This window comes from Falco punctatus (genome assembly GCF_963210335.1).
Source record: "Falco punctatus genome assembly, contig: scaffold_76, whole genome shotgun sequence".
Classification (NCBI taxonomy): domain Eukaryota; kingdom Metazoa; phylum Chordata; class Aves; order Falconiformes; family Falconidae; genus Falco; species Falco punctatus.
In genome coordinates this window covers 272,923-291,439 of record NW_027660277.1, presented here as the reverse complement: position 1 = coordinate 291,439, position 18,517 = coordinate 272,923, and the positions used below count along the sequence as shown (strand labels likewise).

The 18,517-nt window shown below is 48.8% G+C and overlaps 1 protein-coding gene across 1 annotated transcript in view; it reads right to left on the bottom strand.

Moving 5' to 3' along the window:
- LOC308057288 (hydrocephalus-inducing protein homolog) overlaps nt 1–12,726 on the bottom strand; it is a 100,774-nt gene extending 88,048 nt beyond the window's left edge. Inside the window, exons 1-4 of the mRNA XM_080411431.1 lie at nt 11,423–12,726; nt 10,142–10,267; nt 8,390–8,509; nt 4,851–4,985 (exon numbers count right to left, since the gene is read on the bottom strand). Of these exons, the coding sequence (XP_080267557.1) occupies nt 4,851–4,985; nt 8,390–8,509; nt 10,142–10,267; nt 11,423–11,542 (501 nt within the window). The 5' untranslated portion in view covers nt 11,543–12,726. The remainder of the gene's footprint in view (nt 1–4,850; nt 4,986–8,389; nt 8,510–10,141; nt 10,268–11,422) is intronic.
- Nucleotides 12,727–18,517: the final 5,791 nt, after the last annotated feature.

Genomic DNA, 18,517 nt, shown 5'->3' with positions numbered 1-18,517 from the left:
TTAAAGCACCCATTATCTCCCGGGTACTTCACCTCCCAGACTGTTCAGATGCTCAGAAACTGCATTAGCAAATGGAGAGTGCCATTTGCTTTTGCTGTTGTTGTTATTTCGGCCACACTACTGTAACAAAGGCAAGTCCAATTGAAAGCTACCTGCCTTAGTCAGTCTTGGCATGCCATATTTACTTACCTCTCTCTTCCGGATGCCAGGTAGACAGAGGAGGATGCAAGTACAGATCAGCAGGGAGATTTAAAAAAAAAAGGAACTTCAACAATTGGAGGTATTTGAGGGAAGTAAAAGGAAGTAATTGTCAAGTCCTTGTCATTGCTAAGGAGCAAATGGATCAACAGCAATGCAATTAAGAGCCCAAGAAATAAATACCCCCCAAAAGCAAGCACTGGCAGCCTTCCCAGCTCCCTTGCTGGTGAGGGGCACTGGGACCACCTGCACAGCAACGAACAAGGAAAGGGAATTCTTTCTCCAGGGACCTGAGGGCAAGGCTAAAGCAGCAAGGGTTTGGTTTCACAGAGACAACCACGAGCTTGGGAGAGAAAGCTGCCTCTCGCCATTCCTGCAGATGCACATTATGCTCCAAGCCCCCTCTCCAGGGACACCGTGGGACATGGCATCCCGTGCAAGGCTTGACTCAGCACTTCAGAGCGGGCTGACCCTTCAGCCACGCTCTACCACCCCACCAAAGTGGGACCTTGCACCAGGCTGAATGCAGCGTCAGCCCAAACAGGGGGAAAGCCAAGGCAGAGGGGTGCTAGGCAGAAGCTGGCTGCTTGTGTCGCTGTGAACCCATGGTCCCTTAAGCTTTTGAAAGCTGAATTGCCCCCCTGGGGGGGGAACGGGTTGCAGTCTCCCCTGCAGCACTGCCTCGTGCTACCGGGACACTACCTCTGCTACACGCTTGCTTACAGCCTGGGCAACTGTTGAGACCAGTTCAAAATCTCGTTCTGCTTCGCAACTGCAAACCCTTAGCAGACTGTTTAAGACCAGGTTTCTAAATAGACATGCCTGGATGACAGAGGGGCTGCAACCCATCTATGCTCTAAAGTTTGTTGTGTTTAGACACAGCTTCAGGCTACAGATTTTCATGAAAACATGACTTCATCCTTCATACAACTCCCCTCTCCATTGCAAGGATGACAGACAGTTGTACGATGGTTCCCCTTCTCTCACACCCCTGTGACAAGCAGGAAGTTACAAGCTCTGGCCTTCCAGGTATCACCACTGGCATCTGAACTGGCACCCGCCGGAACTGAAGCAGCTGCTCATCTCTGATGTTGTTTCAGGCTCTCTGCAAACTCAGGGGCTAACGGTAATACTGCCACAGCGATATCAACCTTAGCTGCCCACAACACCACACTCGGATGTCAGATTTCCTGCATAACCCATCCTAAATCCTGCACTGAATTCCTTGCAGCAGACGACTTGCACAGAAAAGATCCTTGCACAGAAAAGAAAAAGTAGCATGAGGTCACATGGCAAGCCAAGCAGGGAAAGCTCCCGCTGAAACCCTGATATCAAAGGCTGGAAAATAAGGGCCATGACAAGAGAGGAGGGACCGGAGGATGAAGATCCAGTCGCAGGAGAAGGGGGTGCCCCTGCGCCTGCCCCCCTCACCTGCCGGTTCTCAGCACTCTGAAATGAGTCGCTTAGCTCCAGGTTCGTTTGGCACCGGGCCATTTGCCTTGGTCTTCTGCCCCTTTCCTCCCCACACGAGCCATCTGGAAAGTATACTTGGAATAGCTTCTGGGCGCTACAAAGCATCTAACAGGGCTGCGCTGAATTGTAAAGGACTTCATTTCACCGATGCAGTAACTCACTGTCCTGTCGTATTTCATATTAATCAATGTGCATTAATTCAGTCTCCACCGAGCACCAGTAATGAATTTCACAAACCTCACAGACTGAGCTGGCATTGCCGGAAAATAATGTATGGCTACAGTGAAAAGAGCAAGAGGGCAAAACAGAATAAGCTGTGCTGGTTTTATATGCTTCTTCCTTCCTTCTTCCTTTACAATAAACTATTAATAAGCCTGAAGGACACACAAATGGAAGTGTTTCTCTCTGTTGTTAATCTGCCAGTCAGTGCCACAATGATTCCCAGTTCAGCAGAGACTGTCAGACCATAATGCAAGGACACGCAGGAATGTGGGCTGGCACAAGAACACCCACGCTGTACAACTGGAGCCACAAAACAGAAACGTGCAAATCAGAAGCAGCAAGAGTAACTAAGTGGAAACGCTGCCCAGCAGAAAAATTAGCAGTTCATTTATAACACAAGTGCCAATAAACCAAGAGGCACACCAGCTGTTTATTTATTTTCTGACAGTCCGAGCACGTGGCACATTCCCAAATGACTGCGAGACAGTAGGAAACTGCTCATTTTCCAAGAAAGGGCTACGTGGCATTTCAGCCACTAACAACTCACATGGCCCGATTACTTAGGGCTTAGCCACAATTTTACTCCTTTCAATCAGGAGTGACTTCATTGAAGTCAGACTTACCCCAGGGAAGAACAGTTTCAAAGCAAGAGAATTATATAAACCAACTCCCAGTCAGGAAGACCCGCATCCCAGTTCACTGGGTTACCCACAGTCCCTGTGGATCGTGCAGCATCAGGGATGTAGGGGTTGTTCAAAGGCAGCACTCCTGAGCCTTCCACAACTAACACAGATACTCTGCAGGCAAGCAACTGCAAGCCCAGCGCAGGTGGCTTTACAGAACCATTTCCCAAAGCCTGCCTCTTGGCCAAGGGCTTTGCAAGGTGCTCTGCGCCTCCTGACCACGCTGTGGATGCATTTCTAGCTCAGCTACAGCACTCTGGCACTTCGCTGATTCACACTCCATCACGTATGAGCCAAAACATTCCGTTTGTACAAAATTCGTGTTCTGCTGTACAATCCCCATGTGCTCCTCACTGAACAGCACGCATCCCTCTCCCAATGCCCTGCAAGGAGCACAAAACCCAGTTTGGCAGAAACCACCGTGGTGTCGCTGCAGCTGTGCAGAGGACCTTGCTGGCACAGCTCCCTAATGCCACACACTCACCAGTTCAAGGGCAAGACAAGGGACAAAGTACTGGACATGAGTGCTCCTGGGGGTTCTCTCACCCTACTTCTATTTGGGGTGATGTTCATCTGTTGCTCTGCTGCTTCTCTCTAGTTGAAGAGCAGCAATTTGCCCTTCATGGGAACCAATTTACTTCCACACCCAAAATGAATGCTAATTCATACTAATAAATCACATTTTAAAGGAAACAGCGTCCTCTGCAAAGCATGCCTCGGTGAGGTTAAGCTCTTATGTCACTTGGGCAGTATGGAGAACTGCCCTAGGCCAACATCATTTTTACCTTCCATACGAATGACGTAAAACCATTTCTCAGTCCCTCCCCAAAGCAACAGATCATTTCACAAGCTCAGGGAGCCAGGGACCGCAGGGCATTTCCTCTCTAGTTTGCTACAGCCACGCTGTTTGAGGATAGGACAGGGCATTAAACTAAATCTAAGCAGCGAACGCAAGATGAGAGAACAGCTGTGCCCAAAGGGATCCTGCGCCTCTGGCCTGGTGCGGAAACGCCAGCTGGCTCAGAGCGACCCCCTCACCTTGCATCACCCACAAAGTCACACAAAGAACCCTGCCAAGAGGCAGCAGAGTGCTGGTGCAAAGAATCAGCCTGTCTGTGTTCCCCTGCGATGCTTCCTCCCTTCCATGCCATGTGCTAAACCCTTCTGCATTAACAAGCCTCCAGACCACACTGTCACCCCTTCACATCACGGCACAGTGCAAGGCTTGCCAGAGCCACAGCACCGATGCTCCAACCTCCGAGCAAAAGCATGGCACATGGGGCAGGGAATAGGTGCCAGCTGACACAGCAGCCACAGCCACATGCACGCAGGCACAGCCACACCAGCGTGACTGCCCAAAGGCTCCGGGGTAAGTGTCTGCCTGCAGATTCTACCTGCCCCTTCAATGCCTGGGTGTGCTCCAGATGTCTCTGTCATCTGCAGCACACCGACCCCCTGCTGATTAAAGACATCTAGAGCTCAGTGCGGCTGTGCCAGGCTGGCTCCCCGCCACGAGCACAGCGCATCTTCTCCCCTAGAATCACAGCTGGAGCACAGGCAGGCAAGTATCCTCAGGGGCAGCACAGCGGCAAGGCTGGAACACAGAGGCTATGAAAAAGCATCACCTTCGCTCCAGCCCAGGATGAGGAAGGGAACTGGTTGCCAGATGGGAAAGAGGAAAGCTCTCTGCATCTATTCACTCCTCTAGTCTTTTCCATCATAATTAAGCCCCTAACACTGAGTAGAGAGGTGGGATGGCTAAACATCAACACTCCTCCTGGCCATTTTCCTACTGTCACACGTGCACCTTCCCCTGCAAATGCCCAGGAAAGCACAGGGAGGGAACGCACAGCCCGTCAGTCCCTGCTGCGGTGGCATCGCATGGTGCTGCCAGCCAGGCTGCCTGACCACAGCCTAGAGCAAACCTTGCAGCACGGCACGGGTTATAACCAGTGCGCAAGGGAAGTGCCGGCTTCAGACAGAACGTTCCGCTGTCTCACTGCTGTGTCCAACGTGATACACATTCCAGTGACTCCAGTTTTCAAAGGTGGTGGTCCTCACTCTGATCAGGCTCAACTTCGTGTCCTCCAAACAACAGGTCAATTTTAAATAGGCTTTTGTTATTTATAATTATCAGAACAAACCCATAACCATACAGCAACGGACAGATATTAGCAGTGCCGCAAAACCCACAGCAGACGCCCCGTTCTGAACCCAGCCCCGCAGCTTCGCCTCCCGCTGAAGGCACCTGTCTCTTGGGACCTCCAGTCTCACCTTGTTCTCATTGGGGGTGAAAACGATGTGGAAAGTCACAAGCATGCCAGGCGGTACTTTGCGGCACACGGCATGGTGGCTGATCAACTTGAAATAAGGTGACCTCTCCAAGGTGACCTTCAGCAGCTGAGGAACCTGCAGAAAAGGTAAGAAAGTATGATTTTGCAGCTCGTGGAAACAGGAGAAGAGACCTGCCGACAGCCTTCCTTAACCACCTTTCCAAAGCACTTTTAGCTCTGGAGGTACGTGCACATAATACACAAGAGTCAACATTAATCCCTTCTGCCTGGGCAAAACAGCTCACAGCCAGAGGCAGCAGGGCAATGAAGGAAGGGCCAAGCAGGGAAGACACCAGCAGCACCGAGATATAATATCTGAATCAAGCCACCCGTGTATTCAACAAGCCCAAAGAACCTGCCGGCTTCTGCCCGTACACATCCAGGCAGTCATGCCCCTAGAAGGGGACTGTGTTATCTGAAGGCCAAACAGTACGTGTTAATCCTGGGGGAAGGAAGAAATGCACTTTAACATGCTGCGTTTGAGCGGGGCACTCAAGCTGCGGTGCTACAGTCATGCAGGCAGACCAGCAAGAGGAGGAGACCACACATACTGTGGCCTCACTGGGAATAAAAGCAGGCCTGAAGAGCAAAAGGAGGACCATGGGAAGACAAAGAGACAACCCCACAAACTGAGGATGGCTAGGAAAATTCACAGGGAGCTGTAAAGAAGCAAGGGAGAAGCACAATACACTACAAGGAAAGGCTGATGCAGAGGATGAGAGCCAGCAACTTGACAAAGTGATGGAAAGCCAGGCGACCCCCCCCCCCAGGCTGTGCCTATCAACTATGGGCTCCAAAGGCATCTTCTGCCTCGAGGTACATGACCGGCACTGACTGGCGCTGGAGTCTCGGTTTTAAAAGCCAACCTCTGCTCTCTGGAGGCTCCTGCTGCCTGTGACCGTAGCCAGGCAGCTGCCAGCGCAGGCAAGCCAGATCCCTGGGGACCCCTGCCCACCCCCAGCAGTCCCTGCAGGCACCCTGCTGCACGGTTCTGCCCTCTGGGACACCACCAGCACACAGACAGCACACAGGCATTTCTCAAGCACATTGAGAGCGACGCCTGAGCACCAAATCTCAAAGTCTAAAGCAGGTGATTTGGACTGACGGGCAGCTTCACTGACAAACAACAAACCCACAGGAGGCTTGGAAAAAATGGAGGCTCGTTCTGCACCACCCACCCGAGCCTGGTAACCCGTGGCCAAGGCAGTCCTGAACTCTCCAAACGCCCTTGGAACCCAGCAGGGTCCTGGGGCAGCGGGTTCCAGGAGCCAGTTTCACAGTGCACACAAGCAGTTTGGTCACCAAGTCCCTTAGGAGAGGAGCACGTGTGGCTAAGACCTTCAGCAAAAGCCACCCGGAACACCTGAGGGTGCTGAGGAACAGCCTGAAGACAGAAAAGCAATTGTACAACACAGGTAAGAGCAGTAAGTATATAGCGAAGCACTTCTGTAGTTGCACGATTACAGAGCCTCTATTTGGAATATATTTTGCTGTCAGCTGGATTTTTAGGGGGCAAACAACTTCAGGCTGCCGTGCAGTATAAGATTCAGAAGAATCTGGGAAACCAGCGCGAAAACTCTGAGACAGAGCACAACACTGCTCTGCTCTTCTCCAGGACATCGCCAAAAGCCAACAAAATTAGAATAGAACACTCTCTCAGGATTATCATCTCTACCTTTCTGTATTTAGAACATACCAAGGATTTTCCTTAGAGCTGATCTTACTTTTACACCCACGCTCTCCAATGGTTGAGGTCTTACCGGCTTCAAAACTAGTTCGGTTTGGAAAAGAACCCACATTCACACATTGCCTCCCCCTTTACAGGGCACGTAAATCCCAAGGCGCAGCTGGACAAGTTTATTATTCCTTACTGGGAAGGGCAGAAATGTTATGCAGATGTTCTTTTCCACCCGAGGAAGCATGAACAGAGCAAATCAACTGTTTGCCTGTTGGCTGGTACTTGGCAAAGATAACCATTTTGAAGTGCTGCATGGATAATGGAGCAGCTGAAGCCAAAAGACTCAGTGGGAACGAAGCAGAGAGTAGGAAGAGAGAAACTGAGGCACATTTTAATTGGGGAAGAAGATACCTACAGCAAGGGGTGCCCAAAACCCAGTGCAGACCACACCAGTGGCATTCCCTGGGTGCAGGCACCCATGCCACATCTTATCCACGTTCCCAAGTTAAATGCCAGACCAGGAATGGTGCAGTATTCTCCAGGAATAACTGAGGGACCACACACGCATCCTTCCTAGCCAAAGGGTCTTCCCTTTTCGCCCACATCCCTGTCAAAACCTGTTCTCTCAGGAGATTCTTGGACTTCTCCCGCTGTCCTTCCACCCGCAATACACCTTGGCAGCTTTTTTTTGTTGTCCACCTGTTTGTCCCCCCCAGCAGGTAAATCTGGAAATCTGGGGGGAATTCACTGGCTCTTGCGCACACTTCCATCTTCCCATCCCACCCTCCCCTCACGCATACCTCTTATTCTTCATTACAGAAGAGTACCCTTAATTACACCTCCCTTCCTGACCTTTCTCTGCTGCCAGTGCACTTACTGCTACAGATCAAGAGAAACCCTTGCGTGTAGGAAAGCGCGCAGGGAGAGAACACCGAGCTCAGCTCCTTTCCTCCCTCTGCCTTTTCCCACCAGCTTGCTCTTGGCACATGCCTCATTCCAGCAAATATTTCCCCAACTGAAATTCAAAAGGTCTCAACTTCCCTCTTTACAGTGGAACAAAACTGCTGACATTTTCCAACTTTTCCATTTGCAACTTTCTTGGGAAATCTCAAAATGATCAGGTTTTTCAAGCAAAGGTGGAGACCTCCAAGGGCACTTGACTCTGAACGTGCTGTGGCTCTCCAAAGGGAAAACAGAGCATCACGTTGCCTCAGAAAAACCTGAGCAGAACCCAATGAAGCTTAGCAGGAGCCTGAAGCGGCACCTAAAGGCCTCCCACTGCTTCTGCTACATCAGTCTGTTTCCACTGCTGTTTCAAAACGCCTTTCCTGAAGCGCTGTTACCACTAATTATAACTTACTCCAGCATAAAGTGGAGAAGACCCCACCCCGAGCTCTGACAGCCCGTTCAGCTCTCTGTGCAGCTCACCCAGAGGCAGAGGTGCCCTGTGGAAACCAAGATTAACCACGGAGCCACCAGGACACGGTGCACACTCGAGGGAAAGCACGAGGGCAGGGAAGAACTGTACAGCCCCCAACATTCCCAGCCGTGCAGGGCTTCCACGGGGAAAGGTGCTGACTAGAAAAGCTCCTTTCAGCGAGGTACTACCAACACACAGCCAAAACCAGGGCAAGAAACCTCAGCATGGCAAGATTTCCACCATCTTGCAAAATAAAGGTGACGAGACCTTTTACTCCGGATGCGCTGTGCTGCAGCAGGCGACTGGCTGTGCTGTGCACCGCGCAGACAACACTGCTCTCCAGTTCCAGCACAGGGTTAAACTTCCACATCCCAGCACCTACCTTGTCCTCGTTCCTCAGAATCAGTGGCACTTCATAGACCTCGTAGGGGACGTAGCTCTGGAATACCACCTCTGACGGGAAAGGCTGGAACGAGTGCTGTTTCGGGGAAGGTGCCGAGAACTGCAGATGCAAAACAGAGTTTCAGCCGCTGGGAGAAAGATTCATCAATCAGAGAATACTACATCGGTCCCCAGTGAAGTACAGTCTCCCGGTGAGTACGCCTGCCCAGCTCACGCCAGGGGAACGGCAGCTCACCCACCTGTGCTCTGAGCAGATCAAAAGTTTCTGGGCCACACCGAGCAGGCTCAAGCGAGCAGCTCTTTTGCTGGCCGTTTCTCCAGGTTTCCTGCTCCAAAAGGCAAGGCAGCACTTACCTCCGGCAGAGCGCTGGGCTAACAGTCACACAGCTCCAGAGCACTTACTGCGAGAGCCGTAAGCACTCGTGCAGCAAGTGAAAGCAAGAATTTACAGGAGACTCCATGGGAAACAGTCTGGGGATTATCTTTACCCTGAGACAGTGACCAAGTCCAACCCATCCTCAAATCTCTTTTTTGATACACAGCCTAGAAACCATGAGGAAGAGAAGACAGGCCAAAAAGGAACACCGCCGTTAAGAAAGCAACAGATGAGGTGATAAGGTTCAGCTCCTTCCCCAGCACTACTGCTCAACTTGAGTAAGGCTGGACTTGGCATCTCCTTTTCCCATGAGCTTTCAACGGATGCTTCATTGCAGTCCATTATTGCCATGTCAGTTAGTACCACCACAGAAGCGTGCCTGACGACACACAGAAACAGCAAACGCTTACAGCGCAGAGGCATTACTTGGAGAAAATCCCTCCCTGCTTTGTCTCCCCCCTTCCAGCTGAACTCTTCGCACTCACAAGACACAGGCACATCTCCTGCTTCTCCACAGCAGTCAGGGTCGTGCTGAAGCCAGGAGCCACAGCACCCGGCCAGTTCTGTGCGTGCTCGTCCGAGGCGTTCCCAACCTCACGCGCTGTCTAGGGCAATCCCCAACCAATTTGTTACAGGTCTCTTGCTGGCACTTTTCCACTCAACAGCCTACCTCAGTCATCTACCCCTTTGGAACGTGCGTTACACTAAGCAGATGTGTAACAAGAGCAGCTTTCAACATACGTGTAAGCAAACACTGATCCAGATAAAGCACACCCGCTCCCCTCTGCCCAGCGCCATTCCCCTGTGTACCTGGCAGCCTGCAAAATCTAACACCCCGTAAGGGTCCCACTCGTTGTTCCAACCCAAAGCATTCATGCAATTGCTTGAGCTACACCTTGAGTAGTTACCGTAGGCCCTCAGCCCCCAAAGGCCAACGCAGCCACCACTGAGGGCATCCGATGACCCCAAGCGTTTGACAGAGACTACACCAAACCAAGGGCTGCCTATTTCAGCAGGAGGGTGGGAAATTGCAAGCTTGCATCCTTGTGTCCCGCCCCAGCCTTCCTCCAGTATCATGCTTTAGCCACAGAAGCTCGTCTCCAGCAAAAGCCACCAACTTCAGCAGAGGTGCTTTATATGGGCTTAGTGCAGGCCAGGACTTCAACAGCTCACTGGGGGAAAACGTTTCACCTTTCCCCCAGCAGAAGGAACTCCACCACCACCAGCAGCAGTTTGAAACGACAACAGGACTTAGTCACCAAAGTATTTAGATAAGCTGGAGGCAAGCCTGTCACAAGCATCGGCCCACTTCAAATGTCACGTCAAACAGCAAGGAAAAGGGCAAGAAAAGGCTACCTTTTGACGGGAGGCTTCGCTCACGTCGAGAAGCTGGGTAATCTGGGGCCGCCGCATGTCCCGAGTGCTGGCCAGCCTCTGCTTGGTGCTAAGAGTCATCTCCTTCAGGAAGGCAGAGGGAGTCAGCTGAAATGCAAAACACCAGCAAGAGCTACAGAACTGCCTTCATTCAGAAAGGCTTTTCTTGTTCAAGAGCCACTGATGAATAATTTGTGATCACAGCCACTAGGATAGTCCTGGAAGCCCCATAATTACCCGCTGAAATATTTAACATCAGTAAAGTAATGATAGAGAGCGGAATACACATGCTCCAACCAAGTGGCTCTGTCCCATTAGCTTCTCCTTTGTGATTTGATGTGACATGTTGGGGGATTTGGCTCTTCGGGCATTTGTTTCCTCTTCAGATTTGCTGGATTGAGCCAGTGACCTTTGAAGAAGGTCGGGAGGAGTTACCAGCAACCCCCTAACTCCATCCTTGCACAACGCTTACAACCACCACACGCATGGAGACGTCACTGCTGGGTGAGTCAGAGGAAAGCAGAGAAGCAGTGTTGTGCCAAGACCGAGGTGGAGAGGAATGGCTCCAAGTTTTAGTTATCTCTTTTGAATTAGCACTTGTTTTCTCTGTTCTGGCCTCCGAGACCCCTCCACAGAAGTATGCAGAGAGATCTCCTCGACAGAGCCTCAGCGCCAGGTCGCCTTCAGTCAGGTGAGCTCTGGTCAGCAAAGGACGTCTGAGGATGGGAAGGAGGAATTGCCCTGGCTCCGCTGCTGCCTGCAGCGCTGGGTCTGTGCTCCACACGGGATACAGGACAGAACAACTGTTCTGGAACCTGTTCCATCTGGGACCAGCCATGCCTCTCAAAGCCTTTGGGCAGAGTTCGAGCAGCCCACCACATGCCCAGCTGCCTGGAGGGCAGGTATGGTCAGAGCAGCGCTGGCAAGCATCCCGACGTGACAAAACATTGCTGCCCACACAAAGGGGACAGAACGAAGCACACGCTCACGCTTCAGCTATTCCGGTGCAATGCCCGGTACGTCCATTTAAATTGGCTCCGGTGGCACATCCAGACAGACTCTGGGCTTGCCCTGAAGCAGCACACAGTCCATCCCCTACTGCACCATGATCGCCACCTCCGACAGAAGCATGGCAGCAGAGAGACGGGGAGGTGGTGTCCAGCTTCACAGTGCGGCCAGACAACAGGAGGGGCAGGTAGAGGAAGGACGCGGGGGCAGTTTCCAGCCTTACACAGCTCCTACCTGGCCGCAGCAGGTACTTACAGTTGCAGGCTTCTCTGTCCCTCTGGCTAGCTTCAGATTACGAGGCACTACCACTTGCCTCGGGAATCCACCAGCCATCCTGGAGGACCCTGTGAACGAGCAGGGCTTTCCAGTGGCCATGCCTCAGTTGACCTGCAAGGAACAACAACAGGACTTTGAAAATCCAGAATCCCCTTCATGGCAGACCCAAAGGAGACAGCTGTGTCTCCAGGCTGTAGCATCCTTCATAACTGGACAGCAGGCGGCCTCCCCACCCTGTCTCATCATTAGACCATGTTGAAGCAGAAGAGTGAAGATTGATAGAAGTAAAACCCCACAACAAACATTCCCTGAGCCAAAACAGCCTTTCACAAGCCACACGCACACATCAGAGCCTGCTGGCATTTCTCACCTTCTCCCCCCAACTTCCACCTGTTTTGGAACTATTTACTGGAATTTTTATCCAAATCTCGATTAATACCCAAACTGTCCTTTATTACTCTTCAAAAGTTTTTCGGTGGGAACAAAAGGGAAATGTCACTTCACTGCTTCATTTTGCAAAAGCAGCTGACCCAATGCGACTCTGCGCCTGACCCTACTAAGCGCTCAGATTATTAGGAACAACCTTAAAGCCGGGGATCGCTGCTGCCCCGAGCATGAAAATCAGACGGCTCTCCTACTTTGCAAACCAAATGCCCACCCTTTGTGCAAGGAGGTTGGTGATGGTTTTAACTAATGGAGCACAGAGCTCAGTACTCTGATTATCAACTATGGTTTCTCAAAGCTAATTTGGTTAAGTTGCAAAAATGATCCAGCAAATAGGACTCCCTCCAGGCATGAAATTGCCACAGTGACCAAGAACCTTTCTCCATGGAGAACGAGGGCCCCTTTTTTCACTTATTAACACCCAAACTCAAGGCTCCCTACAGGCGTTTGAAGCTGTAACAGCAGAAAGAAAAGCATGAAACCATTCAAGCTGCATGAGCAATTAGCTCAAATAGAAACGCAACGTATGTGAAAGCAGGGCCACTTATAGGCTATCCTCATGGCAGCTCTTCTCCAGCATCCTCATCCTGCAGGCTGCATGGGTCAACAGGTCCATGGGCCGTTCTTTTTCTACCACCAGCCTGCTGACGACCTCTCCATCTGCATCTCAAAAAGTGCGGGTGCAAGAAAGGGAAAGAGGAGAAAACACCCCCAGAAAGCGGGTCTCAAGCACCGACAAAAATCAAAGAGAGGTCTGTACAGCACTTACTAAGCACTACTTTGGACTAGAAATCATTTCCCCTCCCTTCCTGGCTAACTGGACCAAGGGACGGATGGATTTGCCCACTTATTTTATGGGACTTGAAAGACCCGGCACTACCCTAACACTTTTTGACATCCCGAAATTAAGCAAAAACTCACAGATCCCAGCTTCAGGTAAATTCATCCAGACACTGCAGACAAGCTACTCATTTCTTTAAGGAGTACAGAAAAACCTCCACGCTGACTTACAAAGCAAGAACTTAATTCCTATTTTGCTTGCCTGGGGAGGACCCCAAGCACATCAACGCAAAAGAGAACAGGCAAATCACCGTGTTGCCACAGCTCCAACAATGCCTTTGGGGTGTCCTCTGTTGTTGCACCTGGTGAGCAGCCACCTAATGAGCTTGTTCCAATTAACCGTGCACACATCTACACACACGCCAGCCGAGGACATCCAACTTACAAGGCCATCTCGGCTGCCAGGGAGCTTCACGCATTTTCAGCGCAGCATACGGCATAAACAAACGCTTCCCATGAGACTCACGGCCACAAGCAAACCAAATCAGCACATCTGCTTGGCAGGGAACCAGGAACCCTCCGCTGGAAAACCAGCATACATTATCTGGAGCTTTACAGTCCGGACAGGGAAGATAAAAGCTGGCTCTCCAGCCAGCTAGCTTGTGGCAGCTCACTGCAACACGTGTCCCACATGTTGTCCAGACACAAACCTGAGCAGGAACTGCAGAGCTCAGATATGACACCCCGGTGCGCTCCAGGCTCCAAGACAGACGCGCTCTAAAGAAAGGGAACCGGACGCTGGGTGATGCTTCCTGCCTCAGAAGGCAGAACTCCAAGACAGACGTCAAGGTGAGACCCATCAGGGCTCTCATGCTTGGCCTTAGATGCACTCACAGGGCTGCCACCACGTGCTCCTGCCCACCGCTCCCCCACCTCAGAAGCAATGCCAGAGCCTCCCCGGCTCGGCACAGAAGTGACTCCTGCCTGCTGCAGGCAAGCAGCACAGCTGGAGCCAGGCTTCACACTCAGAGTGTTACCGAAATCCCGGAATGAAGAACTTATCGACACCAATGTGATGTAGATAAGCAGACACTTCTTTATTAACGCCCGGGTGCGTGAGCGAGTCCTCTCACGATCAACGCACACAAGGTCCCAAAATCAGATTCCATATAGAGAACTTATTCATACATATTCATTAAATATTCATGCATAATCATAACATTTCCCGTAAATCATTAACATACTCTCCTCCTATATCCGATTCTGCGCAGTAAAGCTTAGAAAGGTCTAGAAATGGGTCTGGGGTACCATTTGGGTAGGTGGTATGTGAGTCGGTGGTCGCGATCTCCCCCTGCCGGAATTACCTTTTACTAAAGTTCACGGTTTCTTGGCAGGCACCTACAAGCTGTTCCAGTCGACTCTCCCCAGTTCCCATTCATCTCATATTCTGACGTTTCAATACACCTCTGCGTACAGAAGACTGGTTAAATACAAAGGAACCTTTCAACCCTAGAGTTATTACCCAAGTTTTAACAATGGTTCCAGCCCCTTCTTCTAGCCTTGGTACAGGACGTACAGAAGATCTCATAACAACTTTTACTGTGCAGCTATAAGTTTCATTAAAAATATTTCTTATCCTTCTATTTTTCAATTTTATAAAATGATTTTATAAAATCAATTAATCAATCAAATAAAGTCAATCAATCTTAACTTATTAACAAATTGATAACAAGAGGACTTGACAAAGCAGCCGCAGGTGCTTAGCAAGGGAAACCGCTAGCTGCAAAGTGCCTTCATGGAGCTGCATGGCAGAAGCCACATGGAACCTGTGCAAAGCCTGCAAGCACCTCAGCATCCAATGCTGGCATCTCAGCCTGCTCTCAAACCCAACCACCCTGCTCCCACACTCAGCTGCGTCCCTGCCATTGAACTCCTCTGTTTTTCCAGCCCAAACCTTTCCGCCCTCCTAGGGAGATGGAGAGGGCCAAATCCATTCCTCAGCCCTGCTCGTCAGCCCAGACAAGATTTTTATCGATTTGTTAATAAGTTAAGATTGATTGATTTTATTTGATTGATTAATTTTTTATAAAATCATTTCATAAAATTAAAATATAGAAGGATAAGAAAAAAAATCTTATAAGAAACTTATAGCTGCACAGTAAAAGTTGTTATGAGATCTTCTGTACGTCCTGTACCAAGGCTAGAAGAAGGGGCTGGAACCATTGTTAAAACTTAGGTAATAACTCTAGGGTTGAAAGGTTCCTTTGTATTTAACCAGTCTTCTGTACGCAGAGGTGTATTGAAACGTCAGAATATGAGATGAATGGGAACTGGGGAGAGTCGACTGGAACAGCTTGTAGGTGCCTGCCAAGAAACCGTGAACTTTAGTAAAAGGTAATTCCGGCAGGGGGAGATCGCGACCACCGACTCACATACCACCTACCCAAATGGTACCCCAGACCCATTTCTAGACCTTTCTAAGCTTTACTGCGCAGAATTGGATATAGGAGGAGAGTATGTTAATGATCTACGGGAAATGTTAGGATTATGCATGAATATTTAATGAATATGTATGAATAAGTTCTCTATATGGAATCTGATTTTGGGACCTGGTGTGCGTTGATCGTGAGAGGACTCGCTCACGCACCCGGGCGTCAATAAAGAAGTGTCTGCTTATCTACATCACATTGGTGTCGATAAGTTCTTCATTCCGAGATTGCGGTAACAGTTTTGGCAACCCAGATGGGACCTCCCTGAAGGAGACCGGAGGAGTCGGGGACCTGATCGGTTCCAGCCGGCACCGAGGATTTCTCGGGGATACCCATCGATCCCCGATCCGTAAGGCTCTTCACGACGTTCCCTGGATTTTTGGGTAAGACACTTCTTTTTTTAATTGTAGTAAGTAAGTGCACTAGAGGAAATGGGTAGGAGTCCCACTATAATAAGTGTATGGGAAAGAGTGGGATGGAGTCCCACCAGTGGGTTGGAGTGCCACTGAGTAAGTCTGCCTGTCAGACGCGGTGAAAGAGCTGCGCAGGGTAGGACTAGGAGTCTGCCCGTAAGACATAACGAAAGCTATTGCAGGGTTGGACAAAAGTGTAGACAAGAGAAACTATATGCTATAGTGTTCTCTAAGGTAGTGCCTCTAACAAGAAGTTAGAAGAAGTTTTTGGGTTTTTTTGTTGTTTTGTGAGTTTGTGTATTAAGAAGAAAATTAAGAGGTATAATATTGTGTTGTATGTTTGTTTAAAGTAACTGTGGGAAAGTGTGAGTGTGGCTGTAAGTGTGAGACGTATAATTGAGCACGAAAGCGAGTGTGGAGTGTGGATCCGCGGATCGGAGTGACAGAGTTGAATAATTGTGTATTGTATTGTGAGTAATTACACCATGGCAACTAAGTTAACTCGGTTGTTTAAAAGTAAAAGCATGGGTAATCTTGCTGTAAATGACAAAATCCCGAAAAATTCTTTGTTGGGATGTTTATTGGCACGTTGGGGAAATTTACAGGATGATCTGCAAAAGAGCCAGATGATTGAGTATTGTAATAATTTGAGTATTGTAATAATTGGTGGCCTTTGTATATATTGGATGATCAGGAAAAGTGGCCCACGAATGGGACACTGAATTATAACACTATTTTGCAGTTAATGCTGTATTGTAAAAGAGAAGGGAAATGGAATAAAATGCCAGGTGTGGATTTGTTTTTTGACTTAAGACAAAGAAAGGATTGGCAGGATGAATGTAAGCTAACTATTAGAGATAATTTGGTAATGGCTATAACTTCTGATAATAAGAAAGTGGAAAAAAATGTTGTTTAAGTTGTGAGGTTGGGAGTGGATACAGGAGCGACATTTTTCTATTAAATACCTGTAAAGGAAAAATTGGAACAAAAACAGGCCATTCCTGCAACCCCTGGATTTGAAATTTGGAAATAAGACAATTACACATGAATTTTTGTATGTACCAGAATGTCCGATACCCTTCTTAGGAAGAGATTTGCTATCCAAATTAAATGCACAGATTGTTTTTGACAAAGGAGAACTTTTCTTGAAAATACCTGAGTCAAAAACGGGAGAAATCCTGATGATACAAGAAAAGGTAAAGGAACAAGAAATTCCACCGGAGGTGGATTTGGCAGTGATCCCTACTGTATGGGAAACAAATACTCCTGGTAAATTGAAACTAGCAGAACCTGTTAAAATAGATTTGAAGGAAGGGGCAGGAACAGTGAGAATTAAACAATATCCAATCAAACCGGAAGTGAGACAGGAATTGAAGAAATGGAGTGATAAATTTTTGGAGTATAAAATTTTGGAAGAATGTGAATCTGAGTATAATACTCCTAATTTACCAGTCAGAAAACCTTCGGGTGAATATAGGCTGGTGCAAGACTTGAGAGCAGTAAATCAAATGGTTAAGGATATTTATCCTGTAGTAGCAAACCCTTATACACTATTAACAGCATTGAGGGAGAATTATCAGTGGTTTACAGTGCTTGATTTAAAAGATGCTTTCTTTTGTATACTTTTGGAAAAGGAAACCAGAAAACTGTTTGCTTTTGAATGGGAAAATCCTCAAACCGGGCGAAAGATGCAGCTGACATGGACTAGATTACCCCAAGGATTTAAAAACAGTCCAACTATTTTTGGAAATCATTTAGCAAAGGAATTTGAAATCTGGAAACAGGACAAACCAAGACCTGGGCATTTACTATTACAATATGTGGATGACATATTGATTGCTACAGAAGAAAGATTTACTTGTATACAGGTGACTATTGACCTCTTGAATTTCCTGGGACTAAATGGGTATAAGGTATCCAGGAAGAAAGCCCAGATAGCCTGCCAGACTGTGATATATCTGGGCTTTGAGATTTCAAAAGGACAACGACAATTAGGAAAAAATCGCACAGAAGCTATTTGTGGTATACCTGAGCCGAGAAATATTCATGAACTCAGAGCATTTTGGGGAATGACTGGGTGGTGTCGCCTTTGGATCATGAACTATGGGCTAATAGCTAAACCGCTGTACGAGGCCCAAAAGAACTCTCCCTTTGTCTGGGGCCCACAACAGCAAAAGGCTTTTGTAGAGTTGAAACGTGCCTTAATGTCTGCACCTGCTTTGGGACTGCCGGATCTAACCAAAGATTTCCAGCTGTTTGTACATGAAAGACAACACCTGGCACTGGGCGTGTTAACCCAGAGGATAGGAAGCTGGAAACGACCAGTCAGATATTTCTCTAAACAACTGGACACAGTGAGTAAAGGGTGGCCAAACTGCCTTCGAGCAGTGGCCGCAACAGTGATGCTCATACAAGAAGCTCGGAAATTGACTTTGGGAAGAACAATAACAGTCTATGTTCCACACATGGTGACAACTGTCCTAGAACAGAAGGGGGGACGTTGGCTGTCCCCCAGCCGAATGATGAAATACCAGGTGGTATTGACTGAACAGGATGATGTGATTCTAAAGACAACTAACCTGGTAAATCCTGCAGTGTTTTTAAGTTCCATACAGGAAGAAGGACGACTGGAACATGATTGCTTGGCTACCATCAAGTATGTTTATTCTAGTTGTGAAGATCTGAAGGATGTGCCGTTGGAGAGACCAGACTGGGAACTGTGTACTGATGGAAGCAGCTTTATGGAACAAGGAGTCCGATACGCCGGATATGCGGTAACAACAGAGACTACAGTTATAGAAGCAGGAGCATCGGCGAGTACCACATCAGCCCAAAAGGCAGAACTCATCGCTTTAATTCGAGCCTTAGAGATAAGCAAAGACAAGAGAGTAAATATCTGGACTGACTCAAAATATGCCTTTGGGGTAGTGCATGTCCATGGAGCTTTG